This window comes from Caretta caretta, chromosome 11, assembly GCF_965140235.1.
Source record: "Caretta caretta isolate rCarCar2 chromosome 11, rCarCar1.hap1, whole genome shotgun sequence".
NCBI classification, from domain to species: Eukaryota; Metazoa; Chordata; order Testudines; family Cheloniidae; genus Caretta; species Caretta caretta.
This window is the reverse complement of record NC_134216.1, coordinates 79,664,227-79,690,359: the sequence shown is the minus strand read 5'-3', so window position 1 is coordinate 79,690,359 and position 26,133 is coordinate 79,664,227. Positions and strand designations below refer to the sequence as shown.

At 42.7% G+C, this 26,133-nt stretch overlaps 1 protein-coding gene across 8 annotated transcripts in view; it reads left to right on the top strand.

Moving 5' to 3' along the window:
* The window catches only part of PCNT (pericentrin), a 239,033-nt gene that overhangs the window by 24,142 nt on the left and 188,758 nt on the right, over nt 1-26,133 (top strand). For 5 of the 8 annotated variants that reach the window (XM_048869001.2, XM_048868996.2, XM_048869000.2 and 2 more), the window contains exons 2-5: nt 1,243-1,449; nt 15,124-15,174; nt 17,827-18,006; nt 22,033-22,182. In XM_048869001.2, coding sequence (XP_048724958.2) covers nt 1,243-1,449; nt 15,124-15,174; nt 17,827-18,006; nt 22,033-22,182 — 588 coding nt within the window. The remainder of the gene's footprint in view (nt 1-1,242; nt 1,450-15,123; nt 15,175-17,826; nt 18,007-22,032; nt 22,183-26,133) is intronic. The other 3 variants (XM_048868999.2, XM_048868997.2, XM_075118197.1) reach the window with 2 other exon arrangements.

The following is a 26,133-nucleotide window of genomic DNA, read 5'->3' as shown; positions in this document are numbered from 1 at the left end:
GTGCTCTTAACATATCAAGTGGCCTGCATAAACACTTCAAGAGTAGGGAGGTGTTTGGCATTCCTTCTTTAGCAAAGGGACATAGTCTTAAGCACTTTAAACAGATTGTCTAGTATAGAACAGGTATGCAATTGCACAGCTGCTGTTAGGTAATCTATCATTACACAAGTTGCTGTAGATATGAAAAATAAGGAATTAGTTCATTTCAGAAAGTACACTTTCCAAAACAAGTGAAATGAAAAGTGCAATCTTGCTTCTTTCAGTAGAGTTTACCACAACAAAAACAAACTATTTCAGATATTGATTTTGGTATAGTTAGCATGTAGTAGTTCTACATTCTCAGATTTCTACATTCTATTATGATTTTGAATAGATCTTTTAGCTACTAATAAAGGTATTTTACCTATATGGTTGATAACCTATGGCTGTAACCTTGGTGAAGGGTTTTCCCTATTAGAAGAATGTCTGGTCTTATGCTGTGAGTGAGATGTTGGTTGGAATTGCTGCCTACATACAGTGCTAGAGTTTAAAATACTCTAATCCTCTTTAAGATGTTTAAGTTACTGAGGAAAGATGGGTAGTAGATTTTGATGGGTGACATTATTTGGAAATCCCTAGGGCTTCAATGGGGCGTGTTAGTTTGATAAAGTAGAGCATCTGATTTTTCAACAGAAGAAATTAAAATGACTTGGCTTAATTAAATTTCTATTTATGTACCTTAGTCTGCTTTCTGTCTGGGAACTTTTGCTATATATTCTCTTGTTGGGAGGGGAAGGGCAAGAAGACTCACCTTTGTCAATTCTAGTCTTTATATTTGCTGTGGCTAAGATATTTTAAGATATTTTTCTAAGAGGCTATGCTGCTTTCTGTAGGACTCTCAGACTTCAAGACTGTCTCATTTTTATTGGTTCTAGTATATGGACAACACTTAGTCTCTTACTAATTTATCTGGCTGTAACTTTGGATTATTTCAACATGACAAATATAAGTTAGGAAAGTATTAGTAAAAATTTGATTCTTTTCTTGAAATGAGTCTAACTGTTGTGTTTTTGTGAATTATGCTGCTGCCTAGGTAGAAACTGAATGTGCAGTAAGTAGGAAGATAAAGCAGGTTCTCTGTGAACGTGCATGTTTTGTCAGATCACGAGATTCTTTGTTATCCATGAGTGTGTTAATCTTATGGTCTTGTTATCTTTTCCTCACTTACCTCTCCCTTTATCTCTTTCAATCTTTCCTGCACAGCTTGCTCACTTCAGACAGCGAAAAACAAAAGGTGACAACACGCAGTCGCAGAAAAAGGCGGCGAAGAGGAAGGGCTCGTCTGACCACACGCAAGACATTCCAAAGGAAGAGTGCATGATAGTGGCCCAGGATTCTGATGTTCTTACAGAACTTAATATAAGTGTAGAGAGTAAGACTGAAGAGACAGAGACAAGATCTGAGAGAAAGGTAAGTCTTATTGCTCACCATGTTTCATCCAAATCTGTCTGCAACTAACAGACTCTTCTTTGAGCTCTCATGTATGTGGATGCCATGCATGGTCTGTCTGTGCCCTCTATACAGAAGTTTGGAAAGCTTTTCTTTAGCAGTGTCCACTAGGGCTTGGACATGCACCCTATATGCTCTTGCACTTCCCTCACCCAAGAAAATAAAACGCGGACCGATCTTGGCCACCAGCCAGTTCCTGCTCTTTGCCCTGACAGAGAGTTGAAAGCTCTTAATGTCCTTACTTCTTACTTACTTAATTTTGTAATAATTAGTCTAGTCTTGTTTTGTTACGCATTGGCTTACGAAAAAATTAGTTTTGTAGGAAGTAAGTGGTTATACTGGACTTCGGCGTCCAGTATAACTTTGCGTCTCCCATCCTCACCGGGCATCACAGCTTGTCCGTTGTGTGGAAGAATTATTCTGTTGGAAGAGGGACATGAGTGCTTATGTTGTTTCAGGGAGAGCCATGTAACTTCTAAGTGTGCTATTTGTAAGGTATTAAAAAAACCACACACAAATCTAGAGTCCGGGCTCAAGATTTTCCTCATGGAGAAATCCATGAGAGCAGCTTCTAACTTAGAGATTCTGAGAGTGGGGACCACAGCCCTTTCCTGCTCGAGCCATGCCTTGAGTGCTCTGGAGGTAAGAGAAATCCCTCATAGCCATCAAGGTGCAAAGAGGCCTCCTAAATCTGACAAGAACTTGCCACATCAGAAGAAGGTCCCAGTGGAATAGTCGGAGACCCCTGTTGCCTGAGGGAGAAAATTCAGTACCAGTAGCATGTCTGAGTCCCTGGTACTGCATAAGAAGCCTGAGAAGCAAGCACCAAAGTACTCTGGTGGCATGGAGGCCACATTCAGTAATGCTGGCTGTTGAATTGATACCAGTCCAGACAGCTTCTTCTGCACTTATTTTACTTTGGGTGCCACACTGGTACTGGAGATCAGAAACACCCCCATACATCAAAATACTTGGTACCAGGGATTTGGCATCCAAAGAAATCGGCGCCACAGACTTCAGATTCTCACTCAGTTCTCAGGGAACTATCTGGGTCACCTTTTACAAACCTTAAGGAGATCATGATTCCACCAGAGCCAGAATCTTCTCTTTTTTTACATGCTTTTTCTATCTTCATTTCCCAAAAATCTCCAATGCAACAGGAGCCCAGGCTACCATTATGAAAATCTAATTATGGCCTGCTGTTACGGATGTTGGTGAGCTTTCTTCCCCTAAACAGATAGTTGCACCTAGTGAGTAGTCCCTCTGTTAGAGGACTTTTTGTCATCTTCATCTGCGGAATCTTGCCTGGAGCCTTCCCCAATATCTGCTGAGGGCTCTAAACATCATAAGAACTTTTCTCCCTGGGCTACACTGTTAGGAGTTCATCGCATGATACTCCATTACCAGTGTGGATGTCAGTACCTTGGAATGCTATGCCTTATCCATATGGTTATCAATCCTGGCCTATTAGCTACATTGGTACAATCCAAGTCAACAATTTTTCCTTCCTTTCCACTTCAGGAGAGAAATTTCCTTAGAGAGATTTTTCCTTTGCTTTCTCCTCCTGAAGTCTACAGTATTTTGTACACCGCGACCTCTTTCTGAAGAAGAGGACGAGCAGATTCAGGACAAACCTTTTGTAGCTTGACAGTTTTCATCATCTTCTGATGATGCTATGGTATCTTGTTCCTACGGCAGTAAATGACTTCAAGACTTCTGAAGAACAGTTAAAGAGGATGGCAGAAACATTAGAAATTCCTCTGGACATACTCAGGAAAAGTCATATAAACTTTCTGATATCCTGCGGCCTTCCACCAAAAACAGGGTAGCCTTATCTATTAATGAGGCATTCTTGAGCCAGCTAACAAACTGAGGGCAACACCAGTTCTTAGAACAGCGACTTCTAAGTGGGCTGATAGAAATATCAAGTTTCTCATAAGGTATTTGAGTATTTTTATACTTGTCTGGCTCCATTGCGACTGGTAGTCACTGTGGTAAATGAAAAATCCAGGCAGGCTTTGAGATCTACCTGAGGCAGGAAGAGAGAACACCAAAAAAGCCCTGGATCTCTTTGGGACAAAGATTTACACCTCTGCTTCCCTTCAGGTCAGATTTTCGATTTATCAAGCCATGCTGGCTAAGTATAACTACATCCAGTGGGATAAAGTGGCAGAATTTCAGGATAAACTTTTGATTCTGCAGGAAGAAGAATTTACTTCCATTTGCTCTGAAGGAATGTTGATTAGAAAAACATCTCCACAAGCAGCATTAAACTCCAGTAATTCAGGAACATGATAAGAACATAAGAATGGCCATACTGGGTCAGACCAAAGGTCCGTCCAGCCCAGTATCCTGTCTACCGACAGTGGCCAATGCCAGGTGCCCCAGAGGGAGTGAACCTAACAGGTAACGATCAAGTGATTTCTCTCCTGCCATCCATCTCCACCCTCTGACAAACAGGCTAGGGACACGATCAGTGGCAAGTGGAACTGTCATAAGAAGTGTGTGTCAGTTCAGGGCAACTGCACCTGTGTTCCCCTTCTGTAGTCCAGCTGTATTCATCTCTCTTTCAAATGTAGAGCAAATCATCTGCGAATGGTGGAAAAACTGGCAATTGCCTTGTGTTAATTGGTGTGAATAATTACCGGCTATGCTTAGGAAATAGGTACTCGTGTGGACTTTGAAGGGGACCCATTGTTCGACTAAGGACTCCGACCTGTCGAAGAAGGCCTGGAATTGTATAAAAGGCTTTTGGGTCCCAATCCTTTTTATCTCAGACCTGCTTGAGGTTTCATGCAGGGTAAGCATAAGGCACAAGGACTGAGATCCCAGTTCTGACTGGACCACCCTGAAATATAAACTTTGGACTATAACCTTTGAACTATTTCTGAAAGAACTATTTGCATCTACAAAGCTCACCATCTCTGCTATGAATCTGAATCTCGAGATTGACTCATGTCTGTATGTATACTGTTCTTTTAACCAATTCTATCTCCCTTTTCTTTTTTAATAAATTTTAGTTTAGTTAGTAAGAATTGACTGTAAGCGTGTATTTTGGAAAGATCTGGAATATTCATTAACCTGGAGGTAATGTGTCCAATCCTTTGGGATTGGTAGAACCTTTTTCATATGATGATTAAGATTTTCAGAAATCCTCATCGTATCTGACTTGGGTGTCTAGGTGGAGGCCTGAGACTGGGTTATTTTAAGGGAACTGTGGTGTTCTGAGTAACCAGTGAGATATAATAGAAGCTGTTTGTGCTGGCTTGGTAAATCTAAGTATTGGAATATCCACCAGCTTTGGGGATTGTCTGCCCCATTCTTTGCAGTTCACCCTAATTGAGTGACCTCAACTGGCTCCCCAGGGTCTCTGGTCGCAAGCTCTCTTTGGGGAGAGACCCACAACTCTCCTGTCGGACTGGGTTTTTTCCGGGCTGCATAATTCCCTGCACATACTGTGAATTCCTAGCAAGTTGAAATGCCCTAACAGGCCTGCTTTGCTTTTCTCTTCAGATGCTATAAATAGCGTAATTTTCCACAGTTAGAAGTTACCACATAGCTCTTTCTAAGCAAGCACATTTATTCTTAAGATGAAAGCACTACAGAAAATATGTATTAAAAAAGGAAAAACTTACACACATGCTAATAAGCTTACCAGAGACCACCACAATTCCAACAAGGGCTGTGGCAGGTGATCAATTCTTCAAGCCTCACCAGGGTTTATTTTTTGTTGTCACAAGTTCATAATAGCTGTTAGCTCAGCACAAGCTCATGCATGAATAGGTCATGCTCTTCCAACCTTCTCAGGAAGGGTTGGAGCCTCCCTTGGACAGAAGGTACTGTCTATTTCTAGATGATAAAAGCAAGCCCTGAGTCAGTTTAAATTTAGGCTGTTTATCCAAAAGTCCTTTCTTTGTTGGTTCTCCAGAGAATCCAGTTTGAACCAGTATATGCAAGCCTCTCCAGATGTACCACCTATTGGGGGGTGTGACAACCTGAGTGAATTTGCCTAATCATCCTCCACTGCTCTTAGGTCCTGGAGGGCTGTGGTCTCCCTTTCCCATGGAGTAACATATAATCCATGGCCCACAATGTTACATACATAAACATAATTCAGTAAGACTTATCCAGGAAATTGCTACATTTGTCATGCAAAGATTTTTGGCTCTCCTTATCGGGCCTGGCTAGAGAGGTCCAGACTACAATACAAGACCTCCCTTTTAACAATCAAGATCTTTTTAGGGCTAAAATGGATGATGCATATTCTTTAAAGGATTTATGACCCAGATGAAGATTGTTGGGCCTCTGTGCTCTGCCCTTCAGAAGAAAGCAGTATAGATCTCGTGCATCTACCAAACGGAGATCTCAACGTTCCACTTATAGCTGTGTTCCTTCAGAGATCTTTTGATCAGGGTAGACAGAGATCAAGACTCTAGAAGAGGAAATTGTCAAATTCATTCAATATCTCAGCATATCCTGGTTATGCTCAAAAGAAACAGTTTTGCTGCTGTGGTGGAGGATATGGATCCAGTCTACATAGACCTGTACCCTTTCTTCTCCTGGTTTGGTTTTTGAAGGAGGCTTAGGCTAGAATAACTACAGACTAATGTGGGCCTTCAGGTCATCCGGGATTGTTACACCATACATTTCCAGATCATTCTCTCTCCCCCCCCCAATATCTTTTCAGGGACTGATATCTTTCAGCAAGAGAGAGACTGACACTACAGTATATGATCGTTCTTCCTGAATTTGTAAGAATAGGGCTTTATTCTCTATAATTTCTGATCCCAAAAAAGAAGGGGGGGGTTGGAGACTTATTTTGGACCTCAGGCTACTCGATGCTTACATTCATTGCATGAAATTTTGCATGATAACTCTTCCATTATACCCTCCCTGGATCATGTGGACTGGATCAGTACTCTCAGTTTACAAAATACTTTCATGTACAGAGTCATAAAGCATACAGAAAATGTCTTAATTTTCTGACAGCAGGCAAACATTGTCCGTTCTGAGTTCTCCCATTTGGCCTATGAACAGCACCTCAAGTTTTCATGAATTACCTGTCCGTCATTGCTGCTTATCTTTGTTGTTAGGGCGTACATGTGTATCCTTATCTTGATTGGCTAATTTAGGGAACTTCAGTGAATCAAGTTTATAGAATCAGTTTGGTTAGTCCTGTGTCTTTCTTGGAATGGGGTCTAATTGTCAGCTTAAAGTAAATCTGGTTCCATCCTATTAGTTGGATTCATTGGAGCTGTTCTGGACTCCAAAGCAGCAAGAGCTTTATGTCCTCAGGAGAGATTTCTAAATATCTGCCAATTAATTACCGATCTGAGTGCTCAGCCTGAGAACCCTATAAGAGTTTACCTAAAATGGTTAGGCCACGTGGTATATTGTGCTTCTGTGCCAGCCTTCATCAGGCTTAGAATGAGGCCTCTTCAATCTTGGAGCAAATCGGTCTCTTAGTCAGTTCTGTGGGGGCGGGGGGGGGAGTAAAGTTATTTCAGCAAGTTCTAATGTCTCTTCAGTGGTGGTGGAACCTGACTGATGTGCGCCAGGGAATTCTGTTTCAAAGTCCAAATCTACCAAGATTCTGACTACCCATGGATCCTGAAAGGGGTGAGGGTGATAACCGAGACCAATTTCAGACACCATGGTATTTGGTAGTTAAAGGACACCTTGAGTCATATAAATGTCTTGACGTTAACAGTGCTTCGCTTAGCATGCAAGTCCTTTCTTCCATTACTCAGGGTTCTGTCAGTACAAGTGTTGGCAGTGAACTCCAGAGTGATATAGCCTATAAGTAGGCAAGATGGGGGACAAGATCAGATCCTCTTTGCCAGGAAGCCTTAATCCTGTGGGAATCACATAATCAGCATAGCACTTCATCTTGCAGGATTCTAGGTCAGTATTCTGGCGGATTATTTAAGCAGAAAGCACATGTCATCCCAGAGATCTACTAGGATTCCTTGAGGGGGATCAACATGTGGACAAAGGTGATAGTTGATCTAGTGTACTTACATTTTTAGAAAGCCTTTGACAAGGTCCCTCACCAAAGACTCTTAAGCAGAGTAAGCTGTTGTGGGATAAAAGAGAGAGTCCACTCCTGGATCAGTAACTGGTTAAAAGATAGGAAACAAAGGGTAGGAATAAATGGTCAGTTTTCAGAATGGAGAGATGTAAATAGTGGTCTCCCACAGGGTCTGTACTGGGACCGGTGCTGTTCAATATATTCATAAATGATCTGGAAAAAGGGGTAAACAGTGAGCTGGCAAAATTTGCAGATGATGCAAAACTACTCAAGATAATGAAGTCGCAGGAAGATTGTAATTAGTTACAAAGGGATGTCACAAAACTGGTGACTGGGCAACAAATAGCAGATGGAATTAAACATTAATAAATGCAAAATAATGAACACTGGAAAACATAATCCCAAGTATACATATAAAATAATGGGGTCTAACTTAGCTGTTACCACTCAAGAAAGAGATCTTGGAGTCATTGTGGATAGTTCTCTGAAAACATCCGCTCAATGTGCAGCGGCAGTCAAAAAAGTGAACAGAATGTTGGGAATCATTAAGAAAGGGATAGATAATAAGACAGAAAATATCATATTGCCCTTATATAAATCCATGGTATGCCCACATCTTGAATGCTGCATGCAGATGTGGTCATCCCATCTCAAAAAGATATATTGGAATTGGGAAAGGTTCAGAAAAGGGCAACAAAAATGATTAGGGGTATGGAACGGCTTCTGTATGAGGAGAGATTGATAAAATTGGGACTTCTTATCTTGGAAAAGAGATGACTAAAGGGGGATGTGATAGAGGTCTCTAAAATGATGACTGGTGTGGAGAAAGTGAATAAGGAAGTGTTATTTACTCTTAACACAAGAGCTAGGGGTCACTAAATGAAATTAAGAGGCAGCAGGTTTAAAACTAACAAAAGGAGGTATTTCTTCACACAATGCATAGTCAACCTGTGGAACTCCTTGCCAGAGGATATTGAGAAGGCCAGGACTATAACAGGGTTCAAAGAAGAACTGGATAAGTTCATGGAGGATAGGTTCATCAATGGCTGATAGCCAGGATGGGCAGGGATGCAAAACCATGCTCTGAATTGTCCCTAGCCTCTGTTGCCAGAAGCTGGGAAAGGGCGAAGGGGGATGAATCATGTGGTAGTTACCTGTTCTGTTTATTCCCTCTGGGGCACCTGGCATTGGCTGCTGTTGGAAGACAGGATACTGAGTAGATGGCCATTGGTCTGACCCAGTATGGCTGTTCTTATGTTCTTAAATGGTCACTGAAGAATATGATCTTTCATTGGGTTTCCCAAGAATGGGTTTTCCCACAAATAGACCTTTTTTTACTCCCGGTGGAATTCTATACCAAAAAATTAAAAATGATGCACATCGGAGATTTTTGGTAGCAGTGCTCGGTCAGGGCAGGCTTGTGGAGTAGTCGTCTCATGGTACCATTGGTGCCTTATGTAATGCATGCACGACTCGACCTTTCAGTTCCTTTTCAGCCGTCCTCGGCTGCAGATGGAGCTCAGTGGCAGTACTGCTGCTTCGTTTTTTCTCTTTCTATAAAGAGTTAGATTAATTATAGTTCAGGAAATTTTGTTTAATTGGCTGGTTAGTTTTCTTTACCAAAAAAAAAAAAAAGTTAAAGATGATTTTTCCACCCTTTCCCCGTTGGGAAACTTTAATGGACACAATGCCCGGCTCGCCCAGGTTTAAATGATGTGACTCTTGCCTTGAGGCGATGCCTGTGTCAGACGGCCACTCATCGTGTCTCTCTGTTTGGGCGTCCCTCAGAAAAGTGCCCATTGTAGTAATGTTAAAGTCAGGGCAAGGAGTGACAGAGATCTCCACCTCAAGATGATTTTAATGGAGAACTCCCTTCAGCCTACTCCTCAGGGACGAAAATCAACATCAGCAGATGGTTCCTTGAACAAAACCTGTACTAATGGGAGTGCTCAGTTTTCCAAATTGTCCAGGAAGTGACCTGCAGCCTCCCCAGACAGGGACACTCAGAGAAAAAGGAGGTTTCCCAATGAGGTCGCTCTGCTCTGTGCCGAGCTCGAGTAGAGTGAGCACCTTTGAGGCTCCAGGCACCTCTGGCACCATCCCTCTGTTGATCTCTGCTGAGCCCTGGTGCTCCGGGGCGGAGTCGAGATGCTCCTCATTTACAGCACTGACCACCCGGGTGCAGGAGTCGGCCCAGATATCGCTACAACAGACAATGTCACCCCCACCGGCACTGACCCAGTCGTCGACACCAACTGACAGGCTGAGAACGGCACCGACCATCTCGACAAAGGCACCAACTGCATCTACACCAGCAGTACTGCCGCCACAGAAACAAGCGGCTTTGCAAAAGTTTCTACAGCACAAGGATATAACGATCACCTTGGTGCTGCGATCACCTTGGTGCCTCAGTCACCCTTATTTGGTACTGAGGGATCTTCAGGCCAAATAACTGAGGAGTTATCCACTTCTCCCGTTCTCCAGCCCATCTCCAGTGATGCAGAGGAGAAAGTAAATGGGAGCCGCTTCTCTTCCCAACATTCCTCACCCACGGGACAAAGACCACCATGGGAAGCTGCTAGGACCAAATCTCGCCAACCTCACGAGATGCAGCCAAGGGTATGGACAACCCTGGATGTGTCCCCATTCAGTGGCTCCCCGAGACCACTGGGCTGTGTATAGGGCTCAATACACTAGGCCCTTGACCCCAGCTTGAAGGGAAATTAATTCTTCACCTTTCCCAAACAGGGATATATCAGAAGCATTGGAGGACATGGGAGATAAGGAGGAAGAAGGTCCGGACTATGCAGACACTTCTCCGGCTCACAACTCATTGTCCTCCCCTGACGAGACAGTCATACCACTACCTCCAAGTAAAGTGGACAATCTGAAACAATTTCAGGAATTTATTTAAAAGAGTAGCTGCCAGCCAAGACATCCCTGTAGAAGAGGCCCAAGAAAACCAACACAAGCTACTGCAAATCTTACAGACATCCACTGTCTCCAAAATTGCTCTACCAATCAATCATGCCATAATGGAACCAGCAGAGAATATCTGGCAGACCCCCACCTTGATACCACCTACCAGGAAATGGGCTGACAGAAAGTACTTCGTCCCAGCTAAGGGGATGAACTTTCTCTTCTCTCATCCACAACCCAATTCCCTAGTTGTGTAAGCCACCAATCATCATAGCAAACAACCTCAGTCCAGTCCACTCCACAAGACAAAGAACACAAACGTTTAGACCTTCTCGGTAGAAAGACACTCATCGGCTACTCTCCAATTTAGGGTAGCCAATTGCTTGGCTCTTCTAGCCAAGTACAATTTCGATAATTACAGTAAGCTACAAGAATTCCTTGAGGCCTTACCAGAGGAGAAACGTTCCCAACTCAATGCTATCATGACAGAAGGGCAACTAATTGCCTGTACAGCCTTTCAGGCCTCAGTGGATGTAGCAAACATTGCTGCGAGAACAACGGCCACAGCTGTCATAATGCTCAGGGCCTCGTGGTTGCAGTCATCCAGGATCCTGAAAGAGCTCCAGCTCAAGGTGGAGGATCTACCTTTCGATCGGGAGAAACTTTTCTCCACAAAAACTGTGTTCTTCACTCGATGAAGGACTCTCGGGCCACTCTACACACTTTAGGCATATACATGGCACCAAACAAACAATGTCTGTATCAACCATACCAAAAGGGTAGACACACCTCTTTCCGTCACCCACAACAGCGACACTTTGATCAGAACAGAAATAAGCAATGCTCACAAAGACGTAGGAGTTCCCAAACTCAGTCCTTGTCTTCGCAACCATCTACCACCAAGCCACAATTTTGAAGTCCTGATTGAGGGTATGAATGACCTCCCCCACAATACAGAGCTGTTAGGTACTTCTACCCACCCTTTTGGTCGCTTTCTGCACGCATTCTACCATGCCTGGGAAGCAATAAAAATGGATCAATGGGTACTGGAGATTATAAGCTTGGGTTATGTCATCCCTTTCCTCTCCCTTCCCCCTACCTTATCCCCTTCTCCATCCGTCTTCAGGGACCTTTCTCACGAGCACCTTGTAAACAGAAAGTGAACCATCTTCTACAATTGGGTGCCGTGGAACAAGTTCCAACTCAGTACAAGGGGAAGGGCTTTTACTCCCATTATTTTCTCACCCAAAAGAAAAGTGGCAGGTGGAGACACTTCTTAGACCTTTGGAAGCTCAACAGATTTGTGAGGAGTCACAAATTCAAAATGGTCACACTGGCCACAATCATCCCAGCGCTAGACAAGGGGGACTGGTTTTCAGCCCTCGACCTCCAAGATGCTTTTTTTCATATTACCATGCACCTGGCTCACAGGCGATTTATAAGATTCACAGTGGGCCTCAATCACTATCAGTACAGAGGCCTATCTTTTAGTCTTTCCACTGCCCCTTGAGTTTTTTCCAAACCCTCGCGGTAGTGTCATATGAAGAAAAAGAGTGATGATCTTTCCATACCTAGACAACTGTCTACTAAAAGGTACAACTCAAGAAGAAGCGACAAACATGGTGCAGACCACCATCATGCTGTTTCAGTCACTGGGATTGCGAATAAACTTATAGAAATCTACACTGACCCCAGTGCAACACCTGGAATTCATCAGAGCCTACCTTGATTCCACCCGGGCCAGAGCCCTGTTGCCTGATCACAGGTTCAGAACAATAATCAACCTCATCTCGACAGTCACTGGCAACCCTCAAACGTCCTCCAGACCTGCCTACAATTATTAGGTCATATGGTGGCTACGACCTTCTTTGTGAGACATGCGAGACTGCATATGCGTTGCCTACAGCGCTGACTGAGCACAGAGTGCACTCCCAGCACAAACAGCCTAAACAAAAGGGTGACAGTACCCCCATGCATCACTACAGTGATAGATGAAACCAGAAAACATCTACCCAGGGATCCCCTTCCAACAGGATCCCCCATCACTAATAATCACAACTGATGCATTGTTGATAAGATGGGGAGCTCACTTGGACTAGCACACCACACAAGGCAAGTGGTCAGCGACGGAAACGCTGCTCCACATCAATCTCCTGGAGCTCCGAGCACTATACAATGCGTTCAGGCACTTCCTCCTGATCATAGGAAACGAATCAATCCACGTACTGACCGACAACATAGCATGTAGTTTTATATCAGTTGCCAAGGAGGAGCTCGCTTCCATTCACTCTGCACCGAGGCAATGAAATTTTGGAACTGGTGCATTCACCACAACATAATCATCTCAACATCTTACCTCCCAGGGTGTCAGAATAAGACAGCGGACACACTAAGCAGATATTTCTTCCTAGAACATGAATGGGAAATGTACAAGTGTGTTCTCCAAGTGATATTTCAGGAGTGGGGCTTTCCCTTAGTAGACCCGTTTGCAACAGAAACGAACCACAAGTGCCCACTTTTCTGCTCCAGGGCGGGACTAGTACCCCAGTCCCTAGGGGATGCCTTCCTCATTGCATGGGACACAGCACTCATGTATGCATTCGGACCGAAACCTCTAATCCCATGAGTTATTCGCAAGATACGGACCAACAGGGCCCATATCATACTGATCATTCCAACGTGGCCCAGACCGACTTGGTTCCTTTACCTGATGTGTTTTAGCAGTTTGCGCTCCATGAATTCTCCCCTTGAGGGTGGATGTCCTTTCACAGAACAAAGGCCGGACTCTCCACCCAATCCAGAGAATCTTCACCTCAAAGCATGGCTCCTACACGGTTCCAACACAGCAAATTAGACTGTTCAGAAAGAGTGAAACTGCTGTTATTAAATAGCAGGAGATCCACCACTTGCCATAACTACCTCCAAAAATGAAAGAGTTTCTCACTATGATGCTAACAAAAAATTTAACTGCAGTCACGGCGCCTCTACCAATCATACGAGACTACATACTGGTACTCAAAGAATTGGGTTTATCCATAAGCTCAATCAAAGTACACCTGGTGGTTATTACAGCCTTTCACCACAAGGTGGAGGGAGAGTCAGTCTTCGCTCACCCAACAATTAAATGCTTTCTTATTGGTATACAGAACATGTACTCGGGTGTCCGACAACCTGCACCCCCATGGGACTTGAATCTTGTACTCAAATGCACCTTTTGAACCACTGATGACTTATTCACTCCTTCATATGTCTATGAAAGTCGCATTTTTGGTAGCGATCACCTCAGCTACATGAGTCAGTGAAATTGGGGCACTTATGGCTGAGCTCCCTTATACTGTGTTCACTAAAGACAAGATCATGTTGCCATCACACCCAGAATTTGTACCTAAAGTAGCGACATCTTTCCATGTAAACCAAGCCATACACCTCCCCATATTTTACCCCGAACCACATGGGTATTCACAGGGGCCCATCCTAAATACACTCAATGTCAGATGAGCCATAGCATTCTATTAAGACAGAACCAAACCCTTCCAGAAATCTCCAAGACTTTTTGTTTATTTCCACAGCAGAACACTCCAAGGGCTGTGCAGTATCGACCCAGAGACTATCTAAATGGATCTCTACTTGTATCCAACTTTGCTAACAGTTCTACAAGGAACCTCCACCAGGCTCTGATCCCATTCTGCATGTGCCCTGTCTACACCTACAGCCTTCCTGGGCAACGTTCCTCTAATAGATATATGCAGGGCTGCCACATGGGCATCAGAGCACACTTTTGGAAAACACTATGCCATCACTCAGTGCTTTTTGTCAGATGCTATACTAGGCCTTACTGTGCTCTCGGCCATGACACATGCAACTCCAAAGTCCCTACCATCCACAGTAGGGCACTGCTGTACAGACACCTAAAGCATACAAGCTGGGAGGGGAGATTTATTGGTAAATTTGAAAGTCATGATGGGAGAAAGTAAAGTCTTGTCTCTCAATCATTAGTTTTAACATATTTTTGAGCTTTAGTTTGCAATAGAATTTAAAACCTCCACATCGTTTCATCATATGTGTTTGCATCTGAACCTGTTAACTTTTACTGCTGTATATGAATGTAATCATTGTCTAACTGGTTTCAGAGTAACAGCCGTGTTAGTCTGTATTCGCAAAAAGAAAAGGAGTACTTGTGGCACCTTAGAGACTAACCAATTTATTTGAGCATGAGCTTTCGTGAGCTACAGCTCACTTCATCAGATGCATACCGTGGAAACTGCAGCAGACTTTATATATACACAGAGAATATGAAACAATACCTCCTCCCACCCCACAGCAGGACAGTGGGGTGGGAGGAGGTATTGTTTCATATTCTCTGTGTATATATAAAGTCTGCTGCAGTTTCCACGGTATGCATCTGATGAAGTGAGCTGTAGCTCACGAAAGCTCATGCTCAAATAAATTGGTTAGTCTCTAAGGTGCCACAAGTACTCCTTTTCTTATTGTCTAACTGGTTGCTCAGCAGTGGAGGATTTATTAAGTTATATAGCTTTGAGACCCTGCCAGTTTGTCTAACTTTTTGGCTTTCATATTTAGTGAGAAGATTCATGAAGGTTCTTCAAAAACTTTTTCTTTATATATTTTAAAAACATACACGACTTACTTTGTGGTATCTATTTATTTATTTTTTTTCTTGTTAGGCTGATGTTGACCTTTCTAACCCAGACTTGGTGGATGATCATGCTTCTGAAGTAAGTGTTGAACAAATGTTTTTTGTATGCTCTGGTGTGCTCATGAGAGAGGAGCATTATGGCTACGAGATTATTAAAGTGCTGTAAATGAGATACTCATTAAATATTTGTTAGGACATGATTAAAATAATTCAATCATGCTAGTGTTCTTGTAGTCTAGATTCTGTAGGCAGTTGCATTGTATGGTTAACAAATCAAGTTGACAGTTGGAACCAGTAATTCTCTGGAGCTTACAGCGCTTGTTCATAGGAAATTGGATAAACATTTTTACTAGATAATGGCATCAAACTCTTAATTTAAAAAAATAACACCTTAAGAATATAAATAATAATCCTCTTTGAAGTGAAGCAATATACAGAAACCCATCTCTTGCCTGAGAATTCCAATGAACCAGCTTCATTATTCTAAGGGCTTTCAAAGGGCTTTGATATAGCAGAACTCCTACTCTACAACAAACAGCTTGCAGATGACCGAAACTATTTTTTGAATGCTTAATTGAAAATTAAAGCTATAAGATTGGTGAGATAATATCTTTTATTGGACCAACTTCTGTTGGTGAAAGAGACAAGCTTTCAAGCTTGTACAGAGCACTTCCTCAGGCCTGGGAAAGGTACTTAGAGTGTCACAGCTAACTACAAGGGTAGAACAAATAAAGAATTAACATGTTGTAAGAGACCATTCTCGGTGAAATGGGCAGTTAATGCCTCTCCAGTAGTAGGACAATGGAGGGTTAGCAGGTTACAGATTGTTGTATTGAGCCATAAATCCAGTGTCTTTATTAAATCTATGATTTTTGGTGTGTCGCAGAGTTATGAATTTAAGTCCCCAGGGTCATCTTTTGAAGGTGTTGTGCAGGTTTTCTTTGATGAGGACTGAAAGGACAGCTGTGGAATTGTTTTGTGGAAAGTATTCACCTGTGAGTGATATGGTGTGTTTGTCTTTTCATTGTTCTGTGTGAGCTCATTCAAGAGTGTAGTGATTGTCTGGTTTAGTTGTTGGGGTATTTAGTGCACTGGATGAGTTACACCACATTTTGTGATAGGTGTGTGTAGGGCCGATGGATCTTGAAAGGTGTGTTGCGAGGGGTGGGTATTGATGATCAGAGCTGTGGAGATACATCGGCAGGTTTTGCATCTGTTCTGGCAGTTGAGTTGATGTGTCCTAGTCTGTGGGGAGCCTGCGTTTTATGATGAACTTGGTGATGATGGGGGAGTTATTTGAAGTCCAGAAGAGGGTGGATTTCTTTCAGGATGTGGTCCCCATTGAGTATGGGTTGTAATTGTTTAATGATACCCCCATATAGGTTCCAGTGTGGGTTGTTTAATGATACCCGATATAGGTTGCAGTGTGGGGTGGTAGGTGACAACTAGGGGTGTGTGGTTGGAGGGCTTTTTTCCTGTATTGAAGCAGGTTTACTCATGGTATTCCATGATGTGATCTACTTCTCTGGTGGAGTGTCCTTGTTTGGTGAAGGTGATTTCAAGTGTGTGAAGGTGTGTAACCTGGATTTTCTCCTCAGAGCACATTCTGTGGCATCTGAGCATCTAGCTGTAGATAACAGATTTCTTGCTGCATTTTGGGTGGTTACTAAATCTGTGACGCTAAGTGTGATGATCTGTGGGTTTTTTGTCTGTAGGGTTCCGTTGTTGAAGATGATTGTTGTGCCCAGGAAATTGATGCTGGTGTGGGAGTGTTCCAGAGAGGTCTTACTGGATGGGTAGAGGTGGTTGAAGTTGTGATGAAAATTTGAGGGTGTTTAGGTCAATGTATCTTAGACATATTTTTGGTTTTGTGGTGCACTGCAAACAATAATTGAACATTAGACATTTATTATTTTTTAGTACATTAAGCATGCATTATTTATTTGCAGCTGATTGACACTATCTGTGCTTGTTAATATAATTTTAAATTAACAAAATATTCCCGAATTCTTCTTGTGGGCGGTGGTGAGGGAAATTCAGTATAATCAAATTTAATAACTTTATTTTTGGTTATATAGTTGCAGTTCATTTTTAAAATTTGCTGCTGGAAATGAGATTTAAACCTCAGGTTGTGGTAGAGTGTGACTGTAGCATCAAATGGGGCTATGTAATCACACTGCTCTTCTTAAGAGTTAATTTGGTCCATTAAATTTAATACATGACATGTCAAAGTGTTTTCTCTCATTCAAATTTTCAAAATAAAGATGCTGTTTAAATTTTCAGGTTTCAGAGTAGCAGCCGTGTTAGTCTGTATCCGCAAAAAGAAAAGGAGTACTTGTGGCACCTTAGAGACTAACCAATTTATTTGAGCATAAGCTTTCGTGAGCTACAGCTCAGTTCATCGGATGCGTTCAGTGGAAATTCACAGTATGCATCCAATGAAGTGAGCTGTAGCTCATGGAAGCTTATGCTCAAATAACGCATTCGATGAAGTGAGCTGTAGCTCACGAAAGCTTATGCTCAAATTTGTTAGTCTCTAAGGTGCCACGAGTACTCCTTTTTAAAAAATGTCAGTATATTATATGACACGAGGTCCAAAGGTAGAGGTGTAAGGTACTTATAAAGATGGATGAGTAGAGAGATTATGCCAGATAGGAATATAATTTTGCCATAAATTTAAAGTAACAATGTCACACTATTAAGTAAATACCATTCCTTTTCTTTTATGAAGAAAGATGTTCTATGTTCTATTAAGGAATACGATCAGCTTGATGTCCAGATGTGTCGGACTAGAATTGTGGAGCTGGAAAAAAGACTTCTGGACAAACAGGAAGCAACTGAAAGACTCACTACAGAGGTGGATGATTTACTGGAACAACTTGCCAAGCATAGTGGGGCCACACATCTTCAGGTACTATTAATAAAATCAGATAACTTGTATTTCAAGGATATTTACTGAAAATGTTACCAGCAGAGTTATGGGTAACAGTGTAACTTCATTAAATACCACAGCAAAGTAAAGGAGTACTTTGAGAGTAACCAATTTATTTGAGCATAAGCTTTCGTGAGCTACAGCTCACTTCATCGGATGCATACTGTGGAAAATACAGAAGATGTTTTTATACACACAAACCATGAAAAAATAGGTGTTTATCACTACAAAAGGTTTTCTCTCCCCCCACCCCACTCTCCTGCTAGTAATAGCTTATCTAAAGTGATCACTCTCCTTACAATGTGCACGATAACCAAGGTGGGCCACTTCCAGCACAAATCCAGGGTTTAACAAGAACATCTGAGGAACGGGGGGGGGGAGGGGTAGGAAAAAACAAGGGGAAATAGGTTACCTTGCATAATGACTTAGCCACTCCCAGTCTCTATTCAAGCCTAAGTTAATTGTATCCAATTTGCAAATGAATTCCAATTCAACAGTCTCTCGCTGGAGCCTGGTTTTGAAGTTTTTCTGTTGTAATATCGCAACTTTCATGTCTGTAATCGCGTGACCAGAGAGATTGAAGTGTTCTCCGACTGGTTTATGAATGTTATAATTTTTGACATCTGATTTGTGTCCATTTTTTCTTTTACGTAGAGACTGTCCAGTTTGGCCAATGCACATGGCAGAGGGGCATTGCTGGCACATGATGGCATATATCACATTGGTAGATGTGCAGGTGAACGAGCCTCTGATAGTGTGGCTGATGTGATTAGGCCCTGTGATGGTGTCCCCTGAATAGATATGTGGGCACAGTTGGCAACGGGCTTTGTTGCAAGGATAGGTTCCTGGGTTAGTGGTTCTGTTGTGTGGTTGCTGGTGAGTATTTGCTTCAGGTTTGGGGGCTGTCTCTCAAGATTTGTGAGAGTGTTGGGTCATCCTTCAGGATAGGTTGTAGATCCTTGATGATGTGTTGGAGAGGTTTTAGTTGGGGGCTGAAGGTGACGGCTAGAGGCGTTCTGTTATTTTCTTTGTTAGGCCTGTCCTGTAGTAGGTGACTTCTGGGAACTCTTCTGGCTCTATCAATCTGTTTCTTCACTTCCGCAGGTGGGTGTTGTAGTTGTAAGAATGCTTGATAGAGATCTTGTAGAGATCAGCAAAGTAGTATGTGTCACGGTTACAGGACTAGCTGCACCTCTGACTCCTTCTCTGGTGTCTGAGTGCACCATCACATGTGTAGGCTCTCATGACTACCTATTCTGGGGTGGAATCTTGAGATTCTTTCACAAGACACTGCAGCCAGCGACCCAGTCATGCTTGCTCAACTGGTCTGTCTGGATTTGATACATGCGGTTCTTTCCTTTGGGAGCTTATGACTAAGCGGTGAATACAGTGACCCCGACTCTGGAATCTTAGTTCACTTTCTGATTTTCTCTTGTCTTTCTTTTGAGGGATGGTCTTCAAATCCAGCCAGATTTCTTTTTGTCTCAGCTCACATGCTTGGAACAGCTGCACAAAACCATTTTGAATTCCTCACGGGGGTCAGGAGCCAGAGCATCAAAGTGAATGACTCCTGATTGTCATGAAGTGATTGCAGGGAACTGTGTATCAAGATCAACTCTTCCTGGGTGCTTTTGCTGACAATCCTGCTATTGAATTAACTTAGTAGAGGCGTACAGTAAATATCCTTACACCAATCAGACAAATAGAAGATATAATCATAAATTATTACAGAGCGGCAGCAAATCTGCTATGCTATGAAATATCATTGATCGAGGCAACTGTTAGTAAAACTATAATCTGTGTAAATTTATCTGAAAATTATATCTATTCAAAATTGGGTCATGGTCCATGCCTGGGCTCCTAGGTGTTACTGCAGTAAATATGATGATGATGATGATGATAGAGAAATTCACTGAGCTTTTATTGGCATGACAAGCTATAAAGAGTTGCCAAACTATAAGAAAAAGACAGACCCCTCTTGTATCAAAACAAACCAGTTTTGCAAAGCCTTCATTTTTAAAGTTTCAGGTGTCCTGAGACTTTCATAAAATTTGAGGCTTACTGATTATCCAGATTGGCAAGAGGATACAATCTTGAGGTTCCTCTCTGAAAAAACGCACACCTAAAACTGCACCAAATTAAAGGAAGTCAACCAAACTTCCAGAGTATACCCCTTTCTTTTAAGTATCAATAGTTAACATATCTGATATTGAAAAAAATTCCTTGTTCTTTTGGATTGGGCGGGTTTAAAACATTATTATTTTGGTTTCCTGAAACCTTTTTAGGGGTTTAAATAATTTAGGCTCACCACATAGCTTCAATCATGGAGAGCTCCTAAGTGTAAGAGCTTTTCCAAATTGAAAACTAGTGCTCTGTGGAAGCAAAGCTTTGGGAGCTATAAAGGAATGAAGCTACTGTCACTGTAAGCCAAATTTAACCAAGTCAGTTAACTGGAATTTAGAAAATTGGAGTTGCATTGTGGAGAAAAGGGACTCACTTTCTTATGTGATCATTTAAATGTTCTGCATTGTGTTTGCAAACAAGAATCAAATGTAACAGTACTTTATTACCTTTTGTTGTACAAAATTTAAAAACCAGGTTTAATGGAAACTCCATTGTCTGTCAAATATTGTGTAGATAATTGTTTTTAAAAATACAAATTTCAAACATCTATTGAATTTTCAACGTTATTCTGGAATTAGGTGGCTCTGAATCAACTTCATGGAAGCAGCTATGTTTCTGGGTAAAAGCTCAAATAATATGGAAAAAGAAAAGGAGTACTTGTGGCACCTTAGAGACTAACCAATTTATTTGAGCATAAGCTTTCGTGAGCTACAGCTCACTTCATCGGATGCATACTGTGGAAAATACAGAAGTTTGTTTTTATACACACAAATCATGAAAAAATGGGTGTTTATCACTACAAAAGGTTTTCTCTCCCCCCCCACCCCACTCTCCTGCTGGTAATAGCTTATGTAAAGTGATCACTCGCCTTACTTTACATAAGCTATTACCAGCAGGAGAGTGGGGTGGGGGGGAGAGAAAACCTTTTGTAGTGATAAACACCCATTTTTTCATGATTTGTGTGTATAAAAACAAACATCTTCTGTATTTTCCACAGTATGCATCCGATGAAGTGAGCTGTAGCTCACGAAAGCTTATGCTCAAATAAATTGGTTAGTCTCTAAGGTGCCACAAGTCCTCCTTTTCTTTTTGCGAATACAGACTAACACGGCTGTTACTCTGAAATAATATGGAGCATCTCTTCCTTTTTTTTTTTAATGGAGATCATTCTTCTGTGCTTGTTTAAAGTGAGTTTCAAATGTATTGTACTGTTTTCTTTTGCAGGGCTGCAGGTAGTGGTGATAAATGGGGTAAATTTGTGTGGGGTGGGGGGAGAGTTTGTTTGTGTTTACTTTATAGGCTCCTGGTTTCTAGGACTTCCACATGGAGATGAGCTGCACCCCACATGCTTGAAGAGTGTCTTCCTGCTTCCTCCATAACTGCAGATTTACTTTTTCCTTTTAGGAGTAGGAAACCAAGAAGTTTCCTATCATGGAGAAATACTTTAAAGATGCTAATGAGATTAATATGAAATAGGATTAACATGCCCCAAACATGCCCCATTCACTTGGATGAGAAGAAGTGAACATCTCTGCTCCATTCACCCTAGATCAGTACAGCCTGTCTTACATAATGGGGGCACTGAGGATTCAGTTTTAGTGTAGAAATTCTACGCTTTGTTTCCCCCTTTACCTGTTAAAATGTTTGCACTTGCTAAAGACAATGTTCTAAATTGGCTTCCTTTACCCTTTGAGATCAGTGGAAGATAAACTTTTTTTTTCTTTGCACTTTTCACAGAAAGATGACTGCTCCTTTGGAGCAAGTTTTACTGATACCTTAAGTACAATGCAAAGAGCTAGTTCCTTTGTTTTTAATGAAGGTTTACGTGTCTAAAGTGCTGAAAAATGTCTGGTTTTAAAGATGCGTTAATGTTTCATGTAGGAGCTGGAGACGGCTGTCCAGGAACGGAATGAGATAATAGCTCAGCTGACAAGTAACCTTCAGCAGGCAAGGCAAAATCGGGATGACATTCAGGAAGAAGCCTCACTCCTAGCTGATCAGATCCATGGTTTACAGCTTCAGTTACATGAGGTGTGTGCTGGCTTTTTAAAATTGTTACCAGAAAATGAGGATCAGAACATTAACTGGAAAAAATGTTAGTAAATCTTGACCTCAGCAAATTATATAAATCCCCTCTTCCCCTTTCTTCTCTTTAACATTTGGTTTAAATGTGATTTTCAGGCTTACTAAACTAAACCTGAATTAATGGCTTGATTTTTTTTGTAGTAGAGTTTATTGCAGTGCAGAGGAAGCACGCTCCATTTGCTGGGAAACTGGACTGAGAGGCAGAAGCTCTGGGTGCTTTCATGGCTCTGCCATTGACTTGAGGGGAAACCTTCAGGAAGTCACTTCACGTTTTAATGCCTGAGTTTTTTTCCTTGTTAAAATAGGGGGAACTTTTGCCCAGCTTCTTGAAGAAAGCAGTTTGAGCTCTGTAAATGAAAAATACTATAAAACTATATGACGGTGTCACTGATTCACAGGATTGGTGCTATGCCTAGTTTGTAAATAGTCTCTTGGAGAAATCCCTTCTGGGTGCCAGATCCCTTACAGATCTCACTCTTCCTTCAGGGTAGGCCATGCAGCCTCACTGCTGCCTCCTTAGGCTGACCCTCTGGACTTAAGCATTCATGCTTCATTCACATTATGAACTCTGTTCAGTGAGTCCAACTGAGATAGACTCCTCATAGACACTTGTACACTCATCAGGGACTAATGCACTTCACCCAGTATTTACAGTGATCCTCAAGCAGCGTTTTCAAAACAGTAGGGTTTATTAGTCAACTGGGACACAGCATTGGAAGTGCATAAATTAGCAGAGAGAAATAAAGGTTAAAGCATAGGCCATTCTGGTCAGCGCAGAGCAATTGAACAGACTCAGGGCATGTCTACGCTACAAAGTTAAGTCAATTTTATGTAAGTCGACATCAAGTTTCTGATTTAAGCAAGTAGATCTTGCGTGTCCCAACTATGCATGTGTCGGCGGAGTGCATCCTTACTAGCAGGGTTTGCATTGATGCACGGAGTGCTGCACTGTGGGTAGCTATCCTACAGCGCATGTAGGCAACTGGAATTTTGGTTTGGTCTTTCAGTGCCTTATGGGACCAAAACATTTGTGCAGATGGTTATGGGAGCATGGCATTAGCCTCCCATGATGCACTTACCTCTCTCCTTCTCTGAAATCAACGGCAAAGAAGCCAAACATTTATGTGCCTTTTTCCCTAAGCCTCTGTTACCTATGCAGACTCCATAGCATGGCAAGCATGGACGCTGCTCAGCTGTATGCTGTTGTGAGCATTACAAACACCTCGTGCCTAATCATGCAGTATTTACTCAGTTGAAGCAGGAGCTGCCGTGCAGAACAATGTGATGCCATGCAAACAGCCCTGCTGGAAGCCATGGAGTGGAGCAATTTGCAGTTGCTGATGACAGTTACGCATCACCTTGACGCGGTGGAGCACGGCTTCTGGGCCCGGGAAACAAGCACTGACTGGTGGGACATCATCGTTGTGCAGCTATGGGATGATGAGCAGTGGTTGCAGAACTTTTGAATGCATAGAGATACTTTCATGGAACTAAGAAGAAAAGGAGTACTTGTGGCACCTTAGAGACTAACCAATTTATTTGAGCATGAGCTTTCGTGAGTTACAGTAGCTGATGCATCCGATGAAGTGAGCTGTAGCTCACAAAAGCTCATGCTCAAATAAATTGGTTAGTCTCTAAGGTGCCACAAGTACTCCTTTTCTTTTTGCGAATACAGACTAACACGGCTGTTACTCTGAAACCTTTCATGGAACTGTGTGAAGAGCTTTCCCCAGTCCTGAAGTGCAGCAATACTAAAATGAGAGCTGCTCTGACAGTTGAGAAGCGAGTGGTGATAGCTTTGTGGAAACTTGCAACTCCAGACTGCTACCAGTCAGTGGGGAATCAGTTTGGTGTGGGTAACTCTACCATGGGGTCTGTTGTGATCCAAGTTTGCAGGGCAATCAATAGACTTCTGGTAAGAAGAGTAGTGACTCTGAGCAACGCACAGGAGATAGTGGAGGGCTTTGCCACGATGGGGTTCCCTAACTGCGATGAGGCTATAGACGGAACACATATCCCTATCTTGGCACCAGACCACCTTGCCAAAGAGTACATAAACTGAAAGGGGTACTTCTCAATGATGATGCAAGCGCTGGTGGGTCACGGGGGCCATTTCACTGACATCAACGTGGGATGGTCAGGAAAGGTGCATGATGTGTGCATCTTTAGGAACTCCAGTCTGTTCAGAAAGCTGCAAGCAGGGACTTTCTTTCCAGACTGCAAAATAACCATTGGCCAATTGATCCTGGGAGACCCAGCCTACCCCTTGCTCCCATCGCTCATAAGGCTGTACTCAGGCAACCTGGACAGCAGTAAGGACCGAGTAAGTGCAGAATGGTGGTGAAATGTGCCTTTGCACGTTTAAAGGGCTGCTGGCATTGTTTGCTTAATAGGTTAGATTTCAGTGAAAGCAGTATCCCCGTTGTTATTGCTTCCTGCTGTGTGCTCCATAATATCTGTAAAACAAAGAGAAAAGTTTCCAGCAGGGACGGGGGTTGAGGCAGATCTCCTGGCAGCCAATTTTGAACAGCCGGACACCAGGGCAATAAGGAGAGCACATCTAGGGGCTCTGTATCTCCATGAGGCTTTGAAAACCAATTTCAGCAATGATCCACAGTAACATGACACTATCTGTGTTGTTCCTTACTAAGCTGTCCCCTTCATTCTATTTTCTCTCCTGTAAACTCCATCCCCACTAACCATAGTGTGCTGAATGAATAAAGAGCCTTTTCTCCTCAATCCGTTACGTTTTATTATGCTCACAAACACACAGAGACAGCAAAGAAAAGTAAGATAACCTGGGGCAATAGGGTAGATAACACTGGGTGAGGGGAGAAACAAGGACAGCTTGGTTACATTTGCACTGCAATAACAATCAAAGGTGGACCTTGTATCCTTCCCTGGAGTTGAGTGCAAGGGATACTGAACTTTTCCCCCCGGCCTCAAAGGACATTTGGGAGAGGAGGATGTGGAAACCGGCGATGATGGCATCAGGTTCAGCATAGGCTGCAGAGGGACTCTAGCATCCAGCTGCCTTTCATGAACCTCAGCCAGATGCCTCAACATGTCTGATTTCTCCCTCATAATCCATAGCCTCTCTTCCTGTGTGGCACGCTCTTGTTCCCTTCATGCTCTGCAGTCTTCCCTGTCCTTGTGCAGGTTGGACAGTGTAATCCTCCATGCACTGAGCTCCCTTCTTGTCACTCTCGGAGGTGCACATTAATTCACTGAACATATCCTCTTGAGTCTTTTTTTTTCCGCCTTTGAATCTGGGAAAGTCTCCCTCCCGGGGTGGAGGATGTGCCGATGGACAAGGTTTCAGCCGCAAAGAATACAAAGCACGAGGGTAGCACTAACCATGCATACATTCTTTCTGGTGCAAGGTTAATTTTTTAAATAAAAGAAACACCCCTCAATGCATTTCCCTGAAAGCCACAACTTAATCACAACTGCTGGGTACTGCAAGAGTCTGTTTTCTGCTCCAGCCATGTTGAGTAAAGCCATGAGGCATGGATGAGAGGTCTTGTGCTGAAGCTTTTGTGATGACATCCTTGGGATCACTGGTTGCAACTTCAGAAAAGCTCCCCTTTCCCCCAGCAACCTGGATGGTGCCTGAGGACAGGCACCAGTGTAAAGCCACCCAAGTAGTCTGATTTTTACATAAGCGGCACCGGGTTGCGGGGGAAGGGAGACAAACAGGAAGCCAGCACCCCCCCCCTTTTAAATGCTAGTTGAAATACATAGTGGTCCCTTCCAACGACAGCCACGGCACGCTAGGGAAAGCATGGTTGTGTGACCCAGATTTCACCAAACGGGCAGATTACTTGTTGAATTGCTTGTGGTTTAAGGGCTAGCATTTAAAAGTTCCCCCGTTTCACTCTAGGAGACCATTTGCGA